The following is a 16,896-nucleotide window of genomic DNA, read 5'->3' on the forward strand; positions in this document are numbered from 1 at the left end:
AAAAAAAAATTAATACAACTTCTCTATTATAATATTATTATAAATATATGTATATCAAACATCTAACCTAACTTTTTCACACAAATATCATAAATTCAATAAATACTAAAATTAATAATTGTAGCAATGACTTAAAAGTGTATATGACAATTTATTATAATTATTATAATACGAATCAATTGTATTTTTAAAAATGGTTATTCATAAATAATTTAATCAAATTATGTTTTATTCTCTATTATTTATGAGATAATACCATAGAGCTATAAAATAACCAGCCAAAAGTTGATCTCAGTAGAGAAAGACCGCGTATAGCTGCCTTCGCCTCTCTTATACCCGCTTTAATCACAAAAGTATGTACAAAACATGTGTTATCGTCTGTTATTGGCTGCGAGACAGAGAAGGATGAATGCCTATCAGTTCTGTCTCGTTACTCTGTGGCCAAGCATTAGATTTTCTGTCATTGTACTGATTGTCGCACAAAAGACGATCGGCCTGAAGATTAAAGGCTTAAATTAAAGCTGAATCTATACATTAATTTACTGTTAAATACTAAACTTTCAACTTTTGTAAAGTATTCTTTCATTCAATACAAAATATAATCGAAATAACTTATTAGAAAAGATTTAAAAGCTTTTTTCTAGATTCAAATACTATTTTCTAAAACTATTAAAAATATATTTGATATATATTTTACTAATACATTACAATCATATTTTTTACTAATACAATTTTCGAAAATGCATTAAAATATTCATTTATGGTCCCATTATTTAAATTATATAGAAATTATGGAGGGTTGAGAAAAGGAGAATCATCTCTGTACACAAAAAGTGTCTACGAGCAAAAGTGTAAGTTAAAGAGTAAGATAAAGACCTTAACAAGTTGTTTAAATAAATATAGAGAAGTTCACGTCCAACATCTTTTGCTACACAAGCGCCATTCTGGTCAATTTTAGAACTTTTACTTTTGACACTTTATTCTAACCTATTTAAGATTATCTTCCTTAGTACTTCTACCCTCCATAATACGAATTAATAAATTATAAATAAACAAAAGAGATGTTAAAGAATTATAAAATAAATACAAAAGTGGATCATCAATCAATCATCGCATCCATTTAAAGTATCAAACAACAATTGTAGTCATATTTAATTTATTATGTTGCTGATTATTATTATGTTCTGGTTCTTGTTGCTGTTGTTGTTGTTGTTGTTGTAAAATTGCTGATGTTGAATAATTAATTGGAATATTATAATTATTATTATTAAATACAAATATTTTATCATATTTATTATTATTATTATTATTAATATTATTTGTTATTGTCGATGAAATAACTGTATGTCTATTAAATTGCTGTTGTATGTTGTTATTATTTGTGACATGTTTAATAACCGATGTTGTTTTATTATTTAATATAATTGTTTTATTTTCAATTTTAGTTAATTTTTTAATATCGTTATTATTATTATTATTATTGTTACTATTGTTATTGTTATTATTATTATTAATTTTATCGTTGGATGGTAGTGTTGGTGTTATAGTATTATTGTTGTTGTTGTTACGCATACAAGATGATTCTTCATGTTTATATAAATAAGATTTTAATGCAAATGCTTTACCACAACGTAAACATATATATGGTTTGGTATTTGAATGTGTTTGTATATGTGCCCGTAAATTTGATTTATCTGCAAATGCTTTTGTGCAAATATTACATTTGAATGGTTTTTCACCTGTAACAAAATTAATATAATGTCAATATTTATTCTTTTGTGTTTATTTTTATGTATAAAGGTTTTCAGTGCATGAACGCGCAAAACATAAGTTCAGTGAAATGTCTCCTATTACTTCTATCCATACAATATTATACATAGATAACGCGAGGGGAAAGCTATCCTGTAAGAGGATGCGATATGATGAATGAGAAAGAAGGCTGTCAGTTAGTTCCTATGTGTCCTTGTCATAGTCATATGTCATAATCATATGATGCATAGAGATTTTGTGTAATGTAAACAATATCTAGCCAATGACACATAGAAACTAACTGGCAGTCTTCTTCTCTCTCCTTCATCATATCGCAAATTTTGGGCAATGACGTTCTATATGTATAATACTCTATGGGCATTAGCTGTCAGTTCATTGTAAACAGCTGAGTACATATCTGTCAAATTTAACTGTATTCTTTCGACAGTGAATTTAATTAATTTGTACCTATTTATTTATTAAATTGCAAATAATAACCACTAAGGACATGATAAAAAAGAAGGTAAAAACTGATTGAAGCAAAAGTATTGATACAGTGACAAGTGTGGTAGAAGATTTTTTGACAGAATCAAAAAAAAAAAAAGAAAAATTACTAATGTCAATACTTAAATCGATCTAAGATATGTTTTGAGACGACGCAAGGTTGAAAAGGAGCGTTCCAGAATGCGAAGCATTGGGAAGACACTTGGAAACGCATCTTTGTTGCAAATATTGAGGGTTTCGAGTGAATTTTTGGCACCCAAAAATTGAAACAAGCAAATTTGAGAAAAAATTGAGATGATTCGAAAACTAATCTATAATTTTCAATTGAATCAGACTATGTATTCGAACATCGAGTCTGTTATGACGCGAACTTTGGTTTCCGCAATTCTATGTCGTATTCATCGCAGATATCGTTCATGGTTTTGGAAATTTTCCTGAACTTTTCTTCAGCGTTTCCTTTTCTTTCAATCAAAATATGGTTCGCAGCATTAGCCAGTTCGATAGCTTTGCCAAGATGCAGGTTTTCTGTTAGAAGTACACGATTCAACGACAAAGTCAAAGAATGTACCGAACTAAAAAAATTGCATGGATATCTGATTCGTTAGTGGAAATGCGTCTCATAAATGGGTGCATTTACAGGACCTACTTGTTAATTTAAAATTAAGCTGACAAAGTGTCAATGGGAAGGGTTTTCACCTTCAAAACTCCTCCCGTGTGCACGGGCTTGACATAGAGGTATGTATTTAAAATTCAAGCTATCTAGGCGAAAGGGTTGGGTTAGGTATAAAATAAAATAAAAATGTCTGTTTTACTTACCCGTATGTGTACGAATATGACCTTGTAATAACCATGGACGTGAAAAACATTTACCACAATAAATACATTTACATAATTGTGAATGCGTACGTACATGCATTGAATATGCTGGCATGGATACATAAATTTTATTACAATATGGACATGCTCGAGCTTTTTTATCATTTATTGAACGATGTGTTTGTTTATGTCGTGCTAAATTTGATGATGTACTATAACATTTACCACATTCAATACATTCATATAATTGTAAATGTTCATGTTGACCTTGAATAACATGTTGTAATGTATCATGTTGTTGTTGTTCATGTTGTTCATGTTGTTGTTGTTGTCCTTGTTGCTGCTCATGTTTATAATGTTTTTGTTCTTGTTCTTGTTGTTCTTCTTCAGTTAATACAATATGTTGTTGTTTTAAACGTTTTTTTGATGTTTTATCAAATAATTTATGTGCATAATTATAGTTATTAATGTTGTTATTGTTATTTTCATTATCATTATCATTATTTTGTTGTTGCTGTTGTTGTTTTGTTGTTTTTATAAAACATTCACCAGCAGCTACAGCTAAACTAACTTCAGCTAATTTTGTTAAATTGTATAATTCTTCTGGACAATTTATTGATAATGTATTATCATCATTATCGATATTTTTTATGTTATTTGTTATTGTTTTAGGATTCACAATAACTGATCTTAATGAGTCTTGTTCAGGATCATGTTCATATTCTGGTTCTCGTATAAAATAGTTCTTTGTTGCTACCGTGTCTGTGAATACAAAAAAAAAAAAAATCTTTAATAAATTTCGGAAATGCAGTATCGGGGTTTCTTCATTTGGTATTAGGGCTAATATAAACGAATAATTACCACGAAAAATGAAAAATAAGATTCAAAATTAGTGGGTTTTAATTTTTGATTTTTTATTTGGCGTCATATAAATTCAAAAGTTTTGACTTTGCACTACCGCAAGCAAATTTAATCCAATTTGGATGAATCAAGCATGTATGAGGTTTTAATTGAACCTGAAAACTTAGTTCGAATTCGATGCCGCTATAAGATGTGTTCCTTTGAAACTAACAAATTTCGTTTGAAGCATTTTTCTCGATTAAATTTATTTATCGAGGCTCAAGCATATGCCAACTTAATAAAGGGGGGGGGACACCCTGTATAGATGATTTTCCATTGATATTTAAATGATAGGTACGTAGGAAATATGAAAATGACTTGAAAAATATAACGTAATAAATGCTTAAAAATACAGAATGAATTTAGTGAGTCAGCTTTGCTCACTTGTTGCTTATGTATTTTCTTAATAAAAAGTTGTTAGTAAAATTTTGGCATAATGCCGACAGACACCTTACACAGTGCCTCTGTTTTTCATTAAAAATTTTAAAACGTTGTTTGTCCAATCGATCAAGTGGTCAAGAATTTTTTCTTCTTGTTTGTTTAGTCGCGTTCACCACTCATTGCCAAATAATTTTGAGAATTTTTAATTTAAGAATCTATTTTCCAAGCAATGCATGTTAGATTTTTATGATAATGATTTTTCTTGAAATCAAATTTTCTTTTTAAGTAATAGTTTATTAAATTATATAGTTTCAAATAATTTATTATTAATAAAAAGGTATCAAGTTCCCTCATTTTTGAGATGATTCACAAAAAAAATCACATAGAAAAAGATGACTTTTATCTGTCTTCTATAGTATTTGCACAAAAGTAGTATGAAAAATATTTTCAATTAAAATTATATAATGAACACGTCTTTTATACATGAAAAGTTTTTTTTATACCCTGTATATATGAAATATATATCAAGGTATACTATTTTTAGTTCCAAGTTTGTAACACTTAGAAATATTGATGCTCCAAGCAAAATTTTGGTATAGGTGTTCATCATAAAATCACCTAATTAGTCCATTACAGGTTATCCGCCCGTCTACACAATAGGCATCACTGTTAGGACAAAACTTTGGTGTACATTTTCTCCAAAACTATAAAAAATTGGGAGTTGAAAATTTGCAACTAGTGGTCTTGTAAAACTTTCTCGAAAAACAAAAATTCTAGAAAATACTTTCGAAAATTTTCGATAATCAAATAAATTGTGGCCGAAAGACCTAAATAATACAAGCACTAACATTTAACAGTTTTTATACAGGATATTTCAATAATTAACTGAGTCAATTGTTTGTTTTCACTTGTATATGATATAATTTTTAGCAACCCAACGGGATCTTTTTGGATTTTCTCTTTCAATGCGGTGAGATCCATTTCAACTCTTTCTTTTTGAAAGGAAACCTGATTTTGTAATACATGAAAAGAAGAAAATAATAAGTAAAAAAATCTGTCGTTATTTCAGATTTCATTATAATTACCAATTATGTACGTATCTTTATCTATATACAATAATATCCAACAAAATACTTTTTGAATTAGAAATCTATTTCTGTTTTTGACTTTGTATGTTTAATATATATAACTATTTTAACAGGGTTGAACAAAAATTTACAGACATACGATTATCTCGAGTATTGTTAAATATTTTTAAGGAAGCTTTGGTATCGATAATTTTATATAGACATTGTAATTGATGTGGTACCAGCTTCAACTAAAGATTAGATTGTAGTACCCTTTCAAGGAAAACTAGCTAAATTGGTCAATCAATCAAAACAACTCGATCATTACAACTCCGGTAAAAACAACGCGGAACAAAAATAACCCCGCGCCAAAACAACTCGGTACAAAAGCAATTTATTACAAAAACGACTTCCACGTGGGTCAATTAGTGAACGCAATCACAGGGTTATCAAAAAGTTAAAAAACCGTAGACCCATGTTAACTCGATCCCATTAAAAGCATGGCCAACCCGTGGATGAACGTAATCACAGAGTTAATCAAAAAAAACCGCAAACCCGTGCTAACAGTATCCCATTAAGGTATGACCAACTCGTGGATTAGTGAATGAACGCAATTACAGGGTTAGCCAAAAAGCAAAAAAAAACCCGCATACCCGTATTAATTTGACCCCATTTAAGGCATGATCAACCCGTGGATTAGTAAATGAATGCAGTCGCAGAGTTAATATGCGTTTTTTTGACCCTAGTTGTTTTTTTGTGCAGAGCTGTAACGACCGAGCTGTTTTGGTCATATTTATTAAATACCAGAGTCATTCATATCTGCTCCCTTAAATTCAATCAAATTAGTTTTATCATAATCATCGTATAAAAATTTTACACGAGATATATTAGAAAAATTTTACTCTTAATTTTTGTCTAATTTTTAAGTTCTAACAGAATCCAACCTCGCAAAATTTGAAACGTGAAAGTCTTAAATATTTCCATACACTCATTATTTTGGAAACGTCCTTAAAGTCAATAATTTTGAAAATTTTTTAAATCAATTTTGTTGTAGATTGCGCTTATTTCAAACTCAAAGCCACGCTCACCTCTACTCATGAGTAGGCCTCAAATAAATTTGTTTAAACAGTTTTTATTTTATTTTAATTCTGACGTCAACATTTAGAGAATTCCAATCGCGTTACTTTACTAGACTTTTTTTTATCCAACCCTGTTCATATAGATATATGTTGAATAAAATAAGTGTTATTTCAGTACTTCTAAAAATAATTTAGTACAAAGGTAATTAAGTACTTAGAAAACATATGTATTGTATAGGATGATTTTAATACAATTAAATTATTTAATTAATCTGTTTCTATATAAACATAAATTTTAAACACACCTGTATATATAAAATTTCAAGAAAAAAGCTTTATAATATTAATTATACTTTGACATAAAAGAATTTATATTTAATTTTAAATTAAACTTACCCAAAATATTATCAGTTGATTCATCAGTATTGGTATCATCATTATTTAAGAATCTTCGATGTCGAATTAAAAATGCACGTGGCATATTTTTTTTAATTATATTTAAATAAAATTTTATGCAAATTGATTTGAGAATGTGTCTAAAACACTTGTTCGATCGATTTTTTTAAATAATATTTTATTTACTTAATTTGATTGGTATAGTAACTGACTTGGATCACAGAAATTTGTTTATTACTTAATTTTTTTTGTAAAATTCAATTGTTTTTAATTCAAATTTAGCGGGTAAAATATTATTTTTAAATCACAGTACATCACTATATATAAATTTTATTTTTAACTCGAAATGATTTATTTTCATTTAAAATGATATGAATACATTTTCAAATTTTCTTTCTTTAATTTTTAGTGTAAATAAAATGTTATTATTATATATTTTAAAATGATTTTGTTATTAAAGTGGTTTTTGGCACAAGAGTATATCAATCAAATTTAAAATCCCAATTGTTAAGTTTAGTTGGGAGTTAAGTATATAGTTATTAGATACACACTAACTTATTTTAAATAAAAGTTCAACTTCGAAAGTCTCCCGAATTCAAAAACTCTTTCAATGTATTTATAAATATATGTATATGTATTATATGTGTATGGATGTATTAGTGTTCTATATTAAGATAAATCTTGAACGCGTGCCATACACGTTCTTAGAGGTAGGGGACAAAATATACTTACATTTAAAAAAAAAAAAATCTTAAAACTCCAGGAACGGCGACAAATTGTATGCATACTGATTAATTCATTTTAAATTCAAAAATATGTATTTTTTTCGATTACCCAATCTCGACTCAACTGTTAAACTGATTTTAATGAAATTTTATTCGCATAAAATCAGCTGATGGGTCATCAAACTTTTATAGAGGTTGAGGAAGAGCCACTTGCAATAAGAATATCTATTAAACTGAACCGTCACCTCTTACCCTTACGAGCAAGACCTCTTTTGATTATCAGTCTTCAAACAAATCATAAACGACTGGGATATTGCTTTTGTTTCAGTTTCCCACTTTCTTCTCAATTCTGTGGTTAATCAAAGACCTCGCATGATTAGATGGGAAAATGGCTTTCTGTGAAAATTTTTTCAAATCGCCCCCAAAATGTTCTTCGGATCGTTCTGATCAAAAAGCTCTCACGTCCACAAAATTTTATAAAGAGTATTTTTCGAGCTACGGGCGATCAGAATGATCCGAAGAACATTTGGGGGGGAGGGGACGGTTTGTATCTGACACAGTTACATAATCAGTTTTTAAATCATCGAAATATTTTATCAAATTTTGCATGTCACTTTCTCATCAAAATGAAAAACTGAAAAAAGACTTTTGCGCTTAACTTTTTTGAACCATGCTCTTCCATCTTGCACGATGTTTCCCGTGACATCGGGGTCGACACAGTTCAATATTTAGCGAAAACGCATTACCGGACAGGACCTCAAAAGCTCGATATTTGCAAGTGTTTCAAAAAAGTTTACCAAATGCTTCGAGTTCCTGCTGTTTTACCTGTGACAATAGCGATGAATATAGTTCCTACCGGGTGTCCCACAACATCTGTCGTTTTTTCTGTACCTCGCAGAATTAACATATTGAAAAATAATGACTCAATATCATATTTTGATATAATAAAATGTTTTCTAATTCGAAAAAAAAGTATCTTGTTTTTATTGACTTTTAATTAACAGAAATTTGAACGCACCATTTCTGTGCACAAGCCTGTGGTCTCGTAAGTTGGGGTGTTATAAATATTCCAATTGATACGAGCATGTATGGATGCAGGGTAACACAATGTGTTATATATTTGTGTAAATTTTAAAATTGAATTTATAAATAATTACATGTACAATATGAGTGAACTACGAATACTCTATAACTAACGCTAACGTTAACTAAAACTTGATGAAAACAGAGGCATATAGTACTGTAATAATAAGTATAATAATAAGATTGAGGAGGTAATAAGGCATATGTGTACATACATACATGTTGCATATGTGTGTATATTTTATAACTCCTGTGATATTTGTGTTTATATTTTAAAATATATATATAACATATACATATACATAAAACAACCCCCCCCGCCTTGATTTACTTAAAGTCAGATTAGTATAGGTACCATGTATATATATGAAATATATCATAGTATATTAAGTTTAGTCCTAAGTTTGTTACGCTTAAAAATATTGGTGCTACGAACAAAATTTTGGGATAAGTGATCATAAAATCACCTTATTGGTCCATTTCCGGTTGTCTATTTGTCCGTCTGTGTACATGATATCTGCTCAGGGCGTAAAAAGTGAGGTCGAGTTCGTAAATGAGCAACATAGGTCAATTGAGTCTTGGATCCGTAGGAACCATCTTGTAAATCGTTAGAACAAAAGTTTAAATATAAAAAATGTTCCTTATAAAAAAATAAACAACTTTTGTTTGAAAAATTTTTTTGTAAACATCACTCTTTACTCACGAGGGCACACATTAGATGCAAAATTTTATAGTATGTATTAATATGGGATTATCAGTTATGTATATGTGACATGTTTAGGTATATGTGTATTGTGATAAAGTAATCAACACCGTCTATACATGATATTTCAACAATTAACTCAGTCAATTGTTTGTTTTCACTTGTAAGTTTTAAGTTTAGTTGTTTTAATATGTCTACACATTACACTCTTATTCATAATACACATCCGATACTATTGCTTACCTATTTAACTGTTTGTATATAAAAGTATATACCTATAACCTTTTGTTTATATCTTCCATCGAAAGAACATCAAATATTGATGTATTTACCAAACTGTTCATTGTGAAATTCGAGTTTTTCATGTTTTTTTTTTTACCTATGGATCGTTTATTATCGATTATATAAACCTCATACGTATAGTTTTCCGAAGATATACCTAATCTGAAGAATGTGTAAGGTATTGGAGCCATGTAAAGTGTGCACTTAACTTCAAAATGCCATAAATTCATTAAATTAAATTTTTTTGAAATAATTGCCATGAGTAAAATAATTATAATAGCGAAACCCAAGAGAGGATTTGTGTAGTAACTCGAGTGCGTCAGATTAAGATATGGTGGGTGCCAAAAAATTTACATTTCAATAATCTGATAATTTAAGCGTGACGCATGGAAATGGTAGGCTTGCAAAGTTGCGTTACCCGTAGTAACTCGAGCGCGATCAAAAAGGGAGGATAAGTGAGGTCCAAGAAAATGAGGGCTATAACACGGTAGTCTTTGTTTTTAGAGTTGAAATTGCTAGTAATAAATAATTGAGTAATTTACTTTCTTTTTATTTGTAGGCAATTTTATTACAAATATGATATACAAATTACATAATGAACAAAATTAATCTTAATACTATATATAGCCTGTTTTTTCCTAAGCGGTACATTTTCCGTGAGTCTATTTTTCGTCATAAGGCAGCACGATAAACTTTAAAGGAATAAAACATCGAATAAGCTTTAAAGGGATAAATCTTCGAGAGATAAATCATCGAATTTGATAAAATAATAAGGAAAATATTGCCATATGACAGAAAAATAATATATTCGATTATAGGTTGCGTGTAAATAACTACTCTAAAGCCTAATAATCCTCCTCAATGTTTTTGAATTGTGAAAAGTATTCAGGAAATTTTTGTCTGCAACATTTTCCAAAAATATCCCCGTAACGTTGAATTTCAATGTTAATATTTGTTTGTGTTATAAGGTAGAGTGACTGTGATGATCCATACACACACAAGATCAGATCAGTATTGAAATAGATTTATCTCATCTCATAAACACTAAAAAACTACTACTATAGAATATACATCCTATATGTAGAGTGAATCTGAATGCACACATGTGGTTTTTGTACCAAAAGGTGGCCACCATCAGAGAATACATAAACTGAATGCGTAGCAGAAGAGTATCATCATTATTGTGTTCATCACGACGCACGACAACATCACCACCACTGCTGTTGCTGCTGCTGCACAACAAACTTCAACGAAAATCTCTCGATAGTTAACAAAAATACATTTACTATCTATCAAAATATACAGAATGTGTTTTTTAACTTGACCTATGATGCTTAAAATTCGAAAAGAATTTAATTGGGAATATAAAAACAAATTTAAATAATCAAAATACCCGACTGCATTAAATAAAAACTGAAAAAGAAAGACCTCGCAGGCCTAAGGCTAAATTCACCCTGGATTAGCGAACGTATTACTATTTCATGACAAAAATCCGCTTTTATTTAACTCATATCTAAGGACACTGGAGTTTTTAAAACGAATTAAACGATACTTTAACTGACGAAATTCATTCAGCCGTGTAGAAATTGGATTTTGGAAATTGTAGCATTCCGGATTCGGAATCAACAAGTCGAAATACTAAGAACACACCTGGGAAGGAAAGGACACAATGAAAACGAAGCAAACTGCCTTTGGGCCGAAAGTGTCAACTTTCGTCCCGCTGTGCAAAACGAAGTTGCTGCTTTCCGACGATATTGAGCGATCACGGGAGCAAGTAAAGAATCAGATCTCATGTTTGTCACCCTTGGCTTTACCTCAGGCTACAATAAACATGAGCTTTGAGACATTATTTACCTTTGCTCCTTAGATGTGCAATATCCTATTCTTTTAAATTTTTATAATGCCTGTTATATCGATAGTAATAACAGGTATGGGCAATCGTGGCTTAGAGGAGTCCCTCAGACTTCTGTATCTAAAATACGAGTAAGACCAGTGACAACCTAACCAGTGACAACCACAGATACGAGTAAGACAGAGAGACAACATTTTTTTTTTCTATTTATCCCATTACTATAAGAGAAACTGAGATAGGTAGAAGAGTCGTACACCCGTCTCGCTTCCTCCTCTATGAGCAATGCGGTCTTAGATAAAGAAACACACAATAAAGTTTATGGCACACAATAAAGTTTTAACAATGATGACTTCGACTTGAAATAACTTGCCCATGCCTGTAATAAATGGAATTAAAATGAATAAAGAACTTAACAATCATTCTGTACATCATATATTAAATAAAATATAAAAGAACAGTTCAAATTATAGAGAATGTAAGTATTACCTACCAATTAGATTATATTTTAAAGTTATTTATAAATGTTCAAGATAAAAGACATTCTTGAAAACGTTTTTTTTTTTATAAATAAATATATATAAGTACGTCGCGACGCCTTTCGTTGCGGTGGTTGCTCTCAACTCAACTCAACAACCCAACATATATAAAATAACAACAGTTGAGAATGAATCAGTTTTAAACAGATTTTTATTTTATGAGTTAAAAAAAATTTTTATATTGTTTTGTACTTTTTATTCTTTGTCTAAAAAGATTATTAATATTACAAATTAAGAAGAAGTAATATTTCATTTTATTGAACATTTTTTTGGTATTTATTTATCCCTGATCTACTAAAATTAAGGTTACATTTGTGGTCAATGTTAAATATTTAGACTAATAATATTTATGTATATTATTATAAATAATTTGGAAATTACACCTATGACATTGTTATCAAAATTATAAAAATTAAATAAAAACAAATGAAAACAAACAATTAACTGAGTAAATTGTTGAAATACTTTGTATAGAATGTGTTGAATGTGCTTGCATTATTTTTAATAAAAGTTTTAAAAATCAACACATTTATTCTACAATATTCTACAATACTTTTTGTTAGTTTTTCAAAAATATTTCATAAGACTCACTAGTTGAAACTACCTACAAATTTTCAAATCTCTATCTTTTATAGTTTTGGCCCAAATTTGCTTCGTCACTGGAAAACAATAATATTTACGAAAAAATGTTTGTAATATTACTAAGATTGGGCCATACTTTTCAAATTTGTAATCAAAATTAATCTAGCTCTAATAGGTTTCAAGAATGTGGTGTCTTGGTCCCGGAAGTAAGAAAATACATAATTGAAAGCTAGCGAAAAACTGACATCACAGCTGAAAAGAATGACCCAAAATTAGTGGGTTTCAAAAAAAATTCCAATAAGATCGGATCAAATTTGCCTGTGTTACTAAAAAAATTGAATTTTTTAACTTTATGACGTCATCAGAATCCAAAAAGTTTAATTTTGCTCTATCACATCCAAATTTTACCCAATTTTGATAAACCAAGTATGTAATCTTACTAAATTTGGGCCATACTTTTCAAATTTGTAATCAAAATTAACCCAGCTCTAATAGGTTTCTAGAATGTGGTATCCTGTTCCCGGAATTAAAAAAATAATTGAAAGCTAGCGAAAAACTGACATGATCACAACTGGAAAGAATGACCCAGCTGGAAAATGAATGTAAAAATTTAGTTTCATAATAAAAATAACTAATATCATATTTTAATCGGTATATAATAAAAATGTGAAATAAATAATGAATGAAAAATATTACAAACAATAATTATTATAATAAAAAAAAAGTATTAAACTCGGTACGCGTGCGACATGTGTCGTTTGTTCTTTGTCGCTTCCTTCATTCATGGTTATTAATCAGTAGTTTTATAAATATGTATTTTGTGGTCGTGGAGAATTGATAAAGAGGATAAGTTTATAGTCTGATTGCTTGAATAGTTTTGGAATTATCTTGAAAACAACTTAGAACCATCCCTATACGACGTATTCGAATCTTTTAGTATTTTAAACCATTGAAAATAAAAGCTAATTAATCGTGATTTTCTTTCTTCCTTCAGTACGACTTCGTACAGCGTAGACTTTTAGAGCTTAAGCGAAATTTTCTCTAAAATCAAAATTATTGGCGAAAATATCTAGAAAGAAGAGCTAGAGAAAGGATGAAAAATAAAATTTGGTGTACTTTATATAAGTCAAAGTCCCTCATACATGATACTTTTAATAGCTTTTGCTATCTCAACACATTATACCACTTTAAATATGACAATGAGACTGTACACTTCAATGGAAAATGCACATTACATATTTTAATTTGAACAAATAGAAAGAAACGAAAAATTTACACAGAAACGGGTACTCGAATCATCACCCACACATGTAACATTCTGCATAGTCAACTCAAAGTCACAATCAAATTGATTGTCAATGACTCATCGTACAGCATCTCTGTATAGGTATATAATCCTTTATATTATGTGATGAGTCATTACGAAACCATCTAGCTGTGTTATTTTAACTAATATTGTATTACTAGATGAAACCCATTGAAATGTTCACCGTGATTTGTTACGAAAGTAAATAATACATGAGATAATTATCCTTTGACCGTGAAATGAGTTCAAATAAATCGGACTGGTTGCTGCTAAAAGTTATAAGCTGAAAAAAAAACAAGTGAAAACAAACAATGTATTTAGATACATGCTTAACGCATGTATTCTGTCATACTCGTGATATTTATATGCCTAGATGTAAATCGAACATTCTGTATATGTAACGCACAAATTTAAAATATATATAATACCTGTACACATACTACATAATGTCTCTAACCTAATTTGCGCCCTCTCGAGTAAATAATGATGTTCACGAAAAAAGGTTTCAAATAAAAGTTGTTTAATATTTTGTAAGAAACATTTTTACTTAAATTTTTATTCTACCTGTAATGGTTTGCAAGATGGATTCGATGGCTCAAGACAAAATTGACCTATTTTGCTCATTTACTTTGATATCTCTTTTCGATATCATTATCACAGACGGGCAGACAGACGGACAACCGGAAATGGACTTTTTTGGTGACTTTATAAACCCTTATACCAAAATTTCTTGTCCTGTGGAACCCGTAAATGCATTCGAAACCCACTCAGGACCTACCTACACTAATTTGTGCAGCGAAGCGGGTAGGTAACTGCTAGTTTTAAATATATTTTAGCTAGAACAACGAAATATTATACATATTGGATAGAGGACATTTGATATTTAACGAAATTATATAGTTATGGACGCTGTTTGTATTTTATTGTCGGCATTAACCATCTAAAAAACTATATTATTATTGGTCGCGTGCTAGCAGCTCCACCTGTCTGCCTAATACAGATTACAGACAATACAAACACAACACAACACAACACAACTGCAACGATTGCATATGTTGATGTTGCATTACTTTTAATGCTGTTGTCGTACTTACGTTACGTTACGTTACGTTACAGCTAAAGCTATATGCAGCATGCGTTTTACTTTACTTAACTTCATATGTTTTACTTTTAAATAATAATAACTATTTAAAAATTCAACATCCTGCCAGTAGCCGATGTACACTTACGTATTAAAAATATTTCCGTCCAAATTTTTTTATGGTTTATCAATATATGTATATGTTACAGTAAATGTAGATTTTTAGTAACAGTTGATTGCAAAAGAGTAAGCACACTTTTCCTAGGAAGAATTGATTATGCCTGCTGTGGATCAGTAAAATTTGATTCACTGAGAAGTTTAACAGTTGATTAACAGCAGAAGTTTAATTCGATAGACAGTATTTAGTTTTGCGATTATACGTTTGTTTCGATTGATATATTAATTGTCGGTTATTCATTGACTTTATAGTTATACATAGACTAAGCATCGCCTATCTTTTCGTACAGTGTGAATTGTGAATTCAACCCATATCTCAAAAATGTGAATTCAGCCCATATCTCAGAAACTATTCATCTAATCACCAAATAAACTGTATTTTTGAATTTTTTGGGTCAAATTTACCTTATAAACTGATTTTGATCGAATTCCGAAACAGAAAATTTTTTCGATTTTTTCAAAGGGGTACTCCTTAAAAAATTTGCCAAAAATTGAAGAAAAAATTTTCGTTCTGATTTTGATAAAACTCATTATATAAGGTAATTTTGACCCAAAAAATTCAAAAATCGGGTTTATTTGACGATTGGGCGAATAGTTTCTGAAATAAAGCCATAATCAACCCGATTTCTGTCCATATCTCAGAAACTATTCATCATTGATAAAACTCATTATATAAGGTAATTTTGACCCAAAAAATTCAAAAAACAGATTCATTTGACGATTGGACGCATAGTTTCTGAAATAAAGCCATAATCAACCCGATTTCATCTCAGAAACTATTCATCTAAGCACCAAATAATCAAAACATTCAAATTAAATGAATTGTAAATTTTGAAGGTATTGAACTGTACCTGTACCTACTAAATACGAATATTATTTTTAAAACATCATACTCATAAAAATAAAATAATAAGCAAAGACCAACTGCTCCTAAAGAAACTTTATTAATTCAAAATATTGTTTGGTTTGCTAATAAGCATTATATATGTAATGTAATATAACAAGTCATAAATGTATACAAACCATAAAGTAAAAGATATTATTTATATCTAAACCACATATGAAGCACGACTCCTCTGCACTGGTATGCCACCATATTCATATGAATCAACCTTAGTTCCGGTGATTGGTGTACGTCGTCGTTTTTCTCCAGCAACAGCAGCCGCTTTTATTTATAAAAATCATATTCCTGTCATTCTATTTTTATTTTATTTAGTTAGTAACCCTTTTCAAAGCTGTAGGGTGTAGTACCTAGAATAAGAAAAAAGTTTACTTTTTTTTTTATGAAAATGCATTCTTTATGGAAGTAAAATAGAGGCTGAAAATTTGTATGAAACTTTTTCATTTTTTAAAACAAGTTTATTGAAAAAAGAAGAGTAAAAGGAATCTATATTACATTATTGATATATAAAACATATCAATGGTGGTGTAGTGGGTAGCTCAGTCGCTTCCGGTACGAGGGTTACTCGGTTCGTATCCAGCATTGTCCCGATTAATTTTTAATTAATAATTTATTATGCTGAGATAATGTCATTTTTTTGGATAATTATTATGAGAACCAGAAGCGACTAATAAGTAAGAGAACGTGGTATATTTTATGTTATTTTAATTCCCACCCCCTGACAGAAGAGTGATTTATGACTTAAGTAGGAAAGTGGGACTAACATAACTTTTTTT

The 16,896-nt window shown here is 29.6% G+C and overlaps 1 protein-coding gene across 1 annotated transcript; it reads right to left on the minus strand.

Moving 5' to 3' along the window:
- Positions 1-1,500: 1,500 nt before the first annotated feature.
- On the minus strand, positions 1,501-3,712 carry LOC123295841 (transcriptional repressor scratch 2-like; the record flags this gene model as incomplete). The annotated part of the gene is made up of 3 exons (XM_044877303.1): positions 1,501-1,739; positions 3,070-3,318; positions 3,562-3,712. Coding segments are annotated over 3 exons (639 nt in total), but the record flags the coding sequence as incomplete, so codon positions are not given.
- Between the last annotated feature and the right edge of the window lie 13,184 nt (positions 3,713-16,896).

This window comes from Chrysoperla carnea, chromosome 3 (assembly GCF_905475395.1).
Source record: "Chrysoperla carnea chromosome 3, inChrCarn1.1, whole genome shotgun sequence".
In the NCBI taxonomy this organism is placed as follows: Eukaryota; Metazoa; Arthropoda; class Insecta; order Neuroptera; family Chrysopidae; genus Chrysoperla; species Chrysoperla carnea.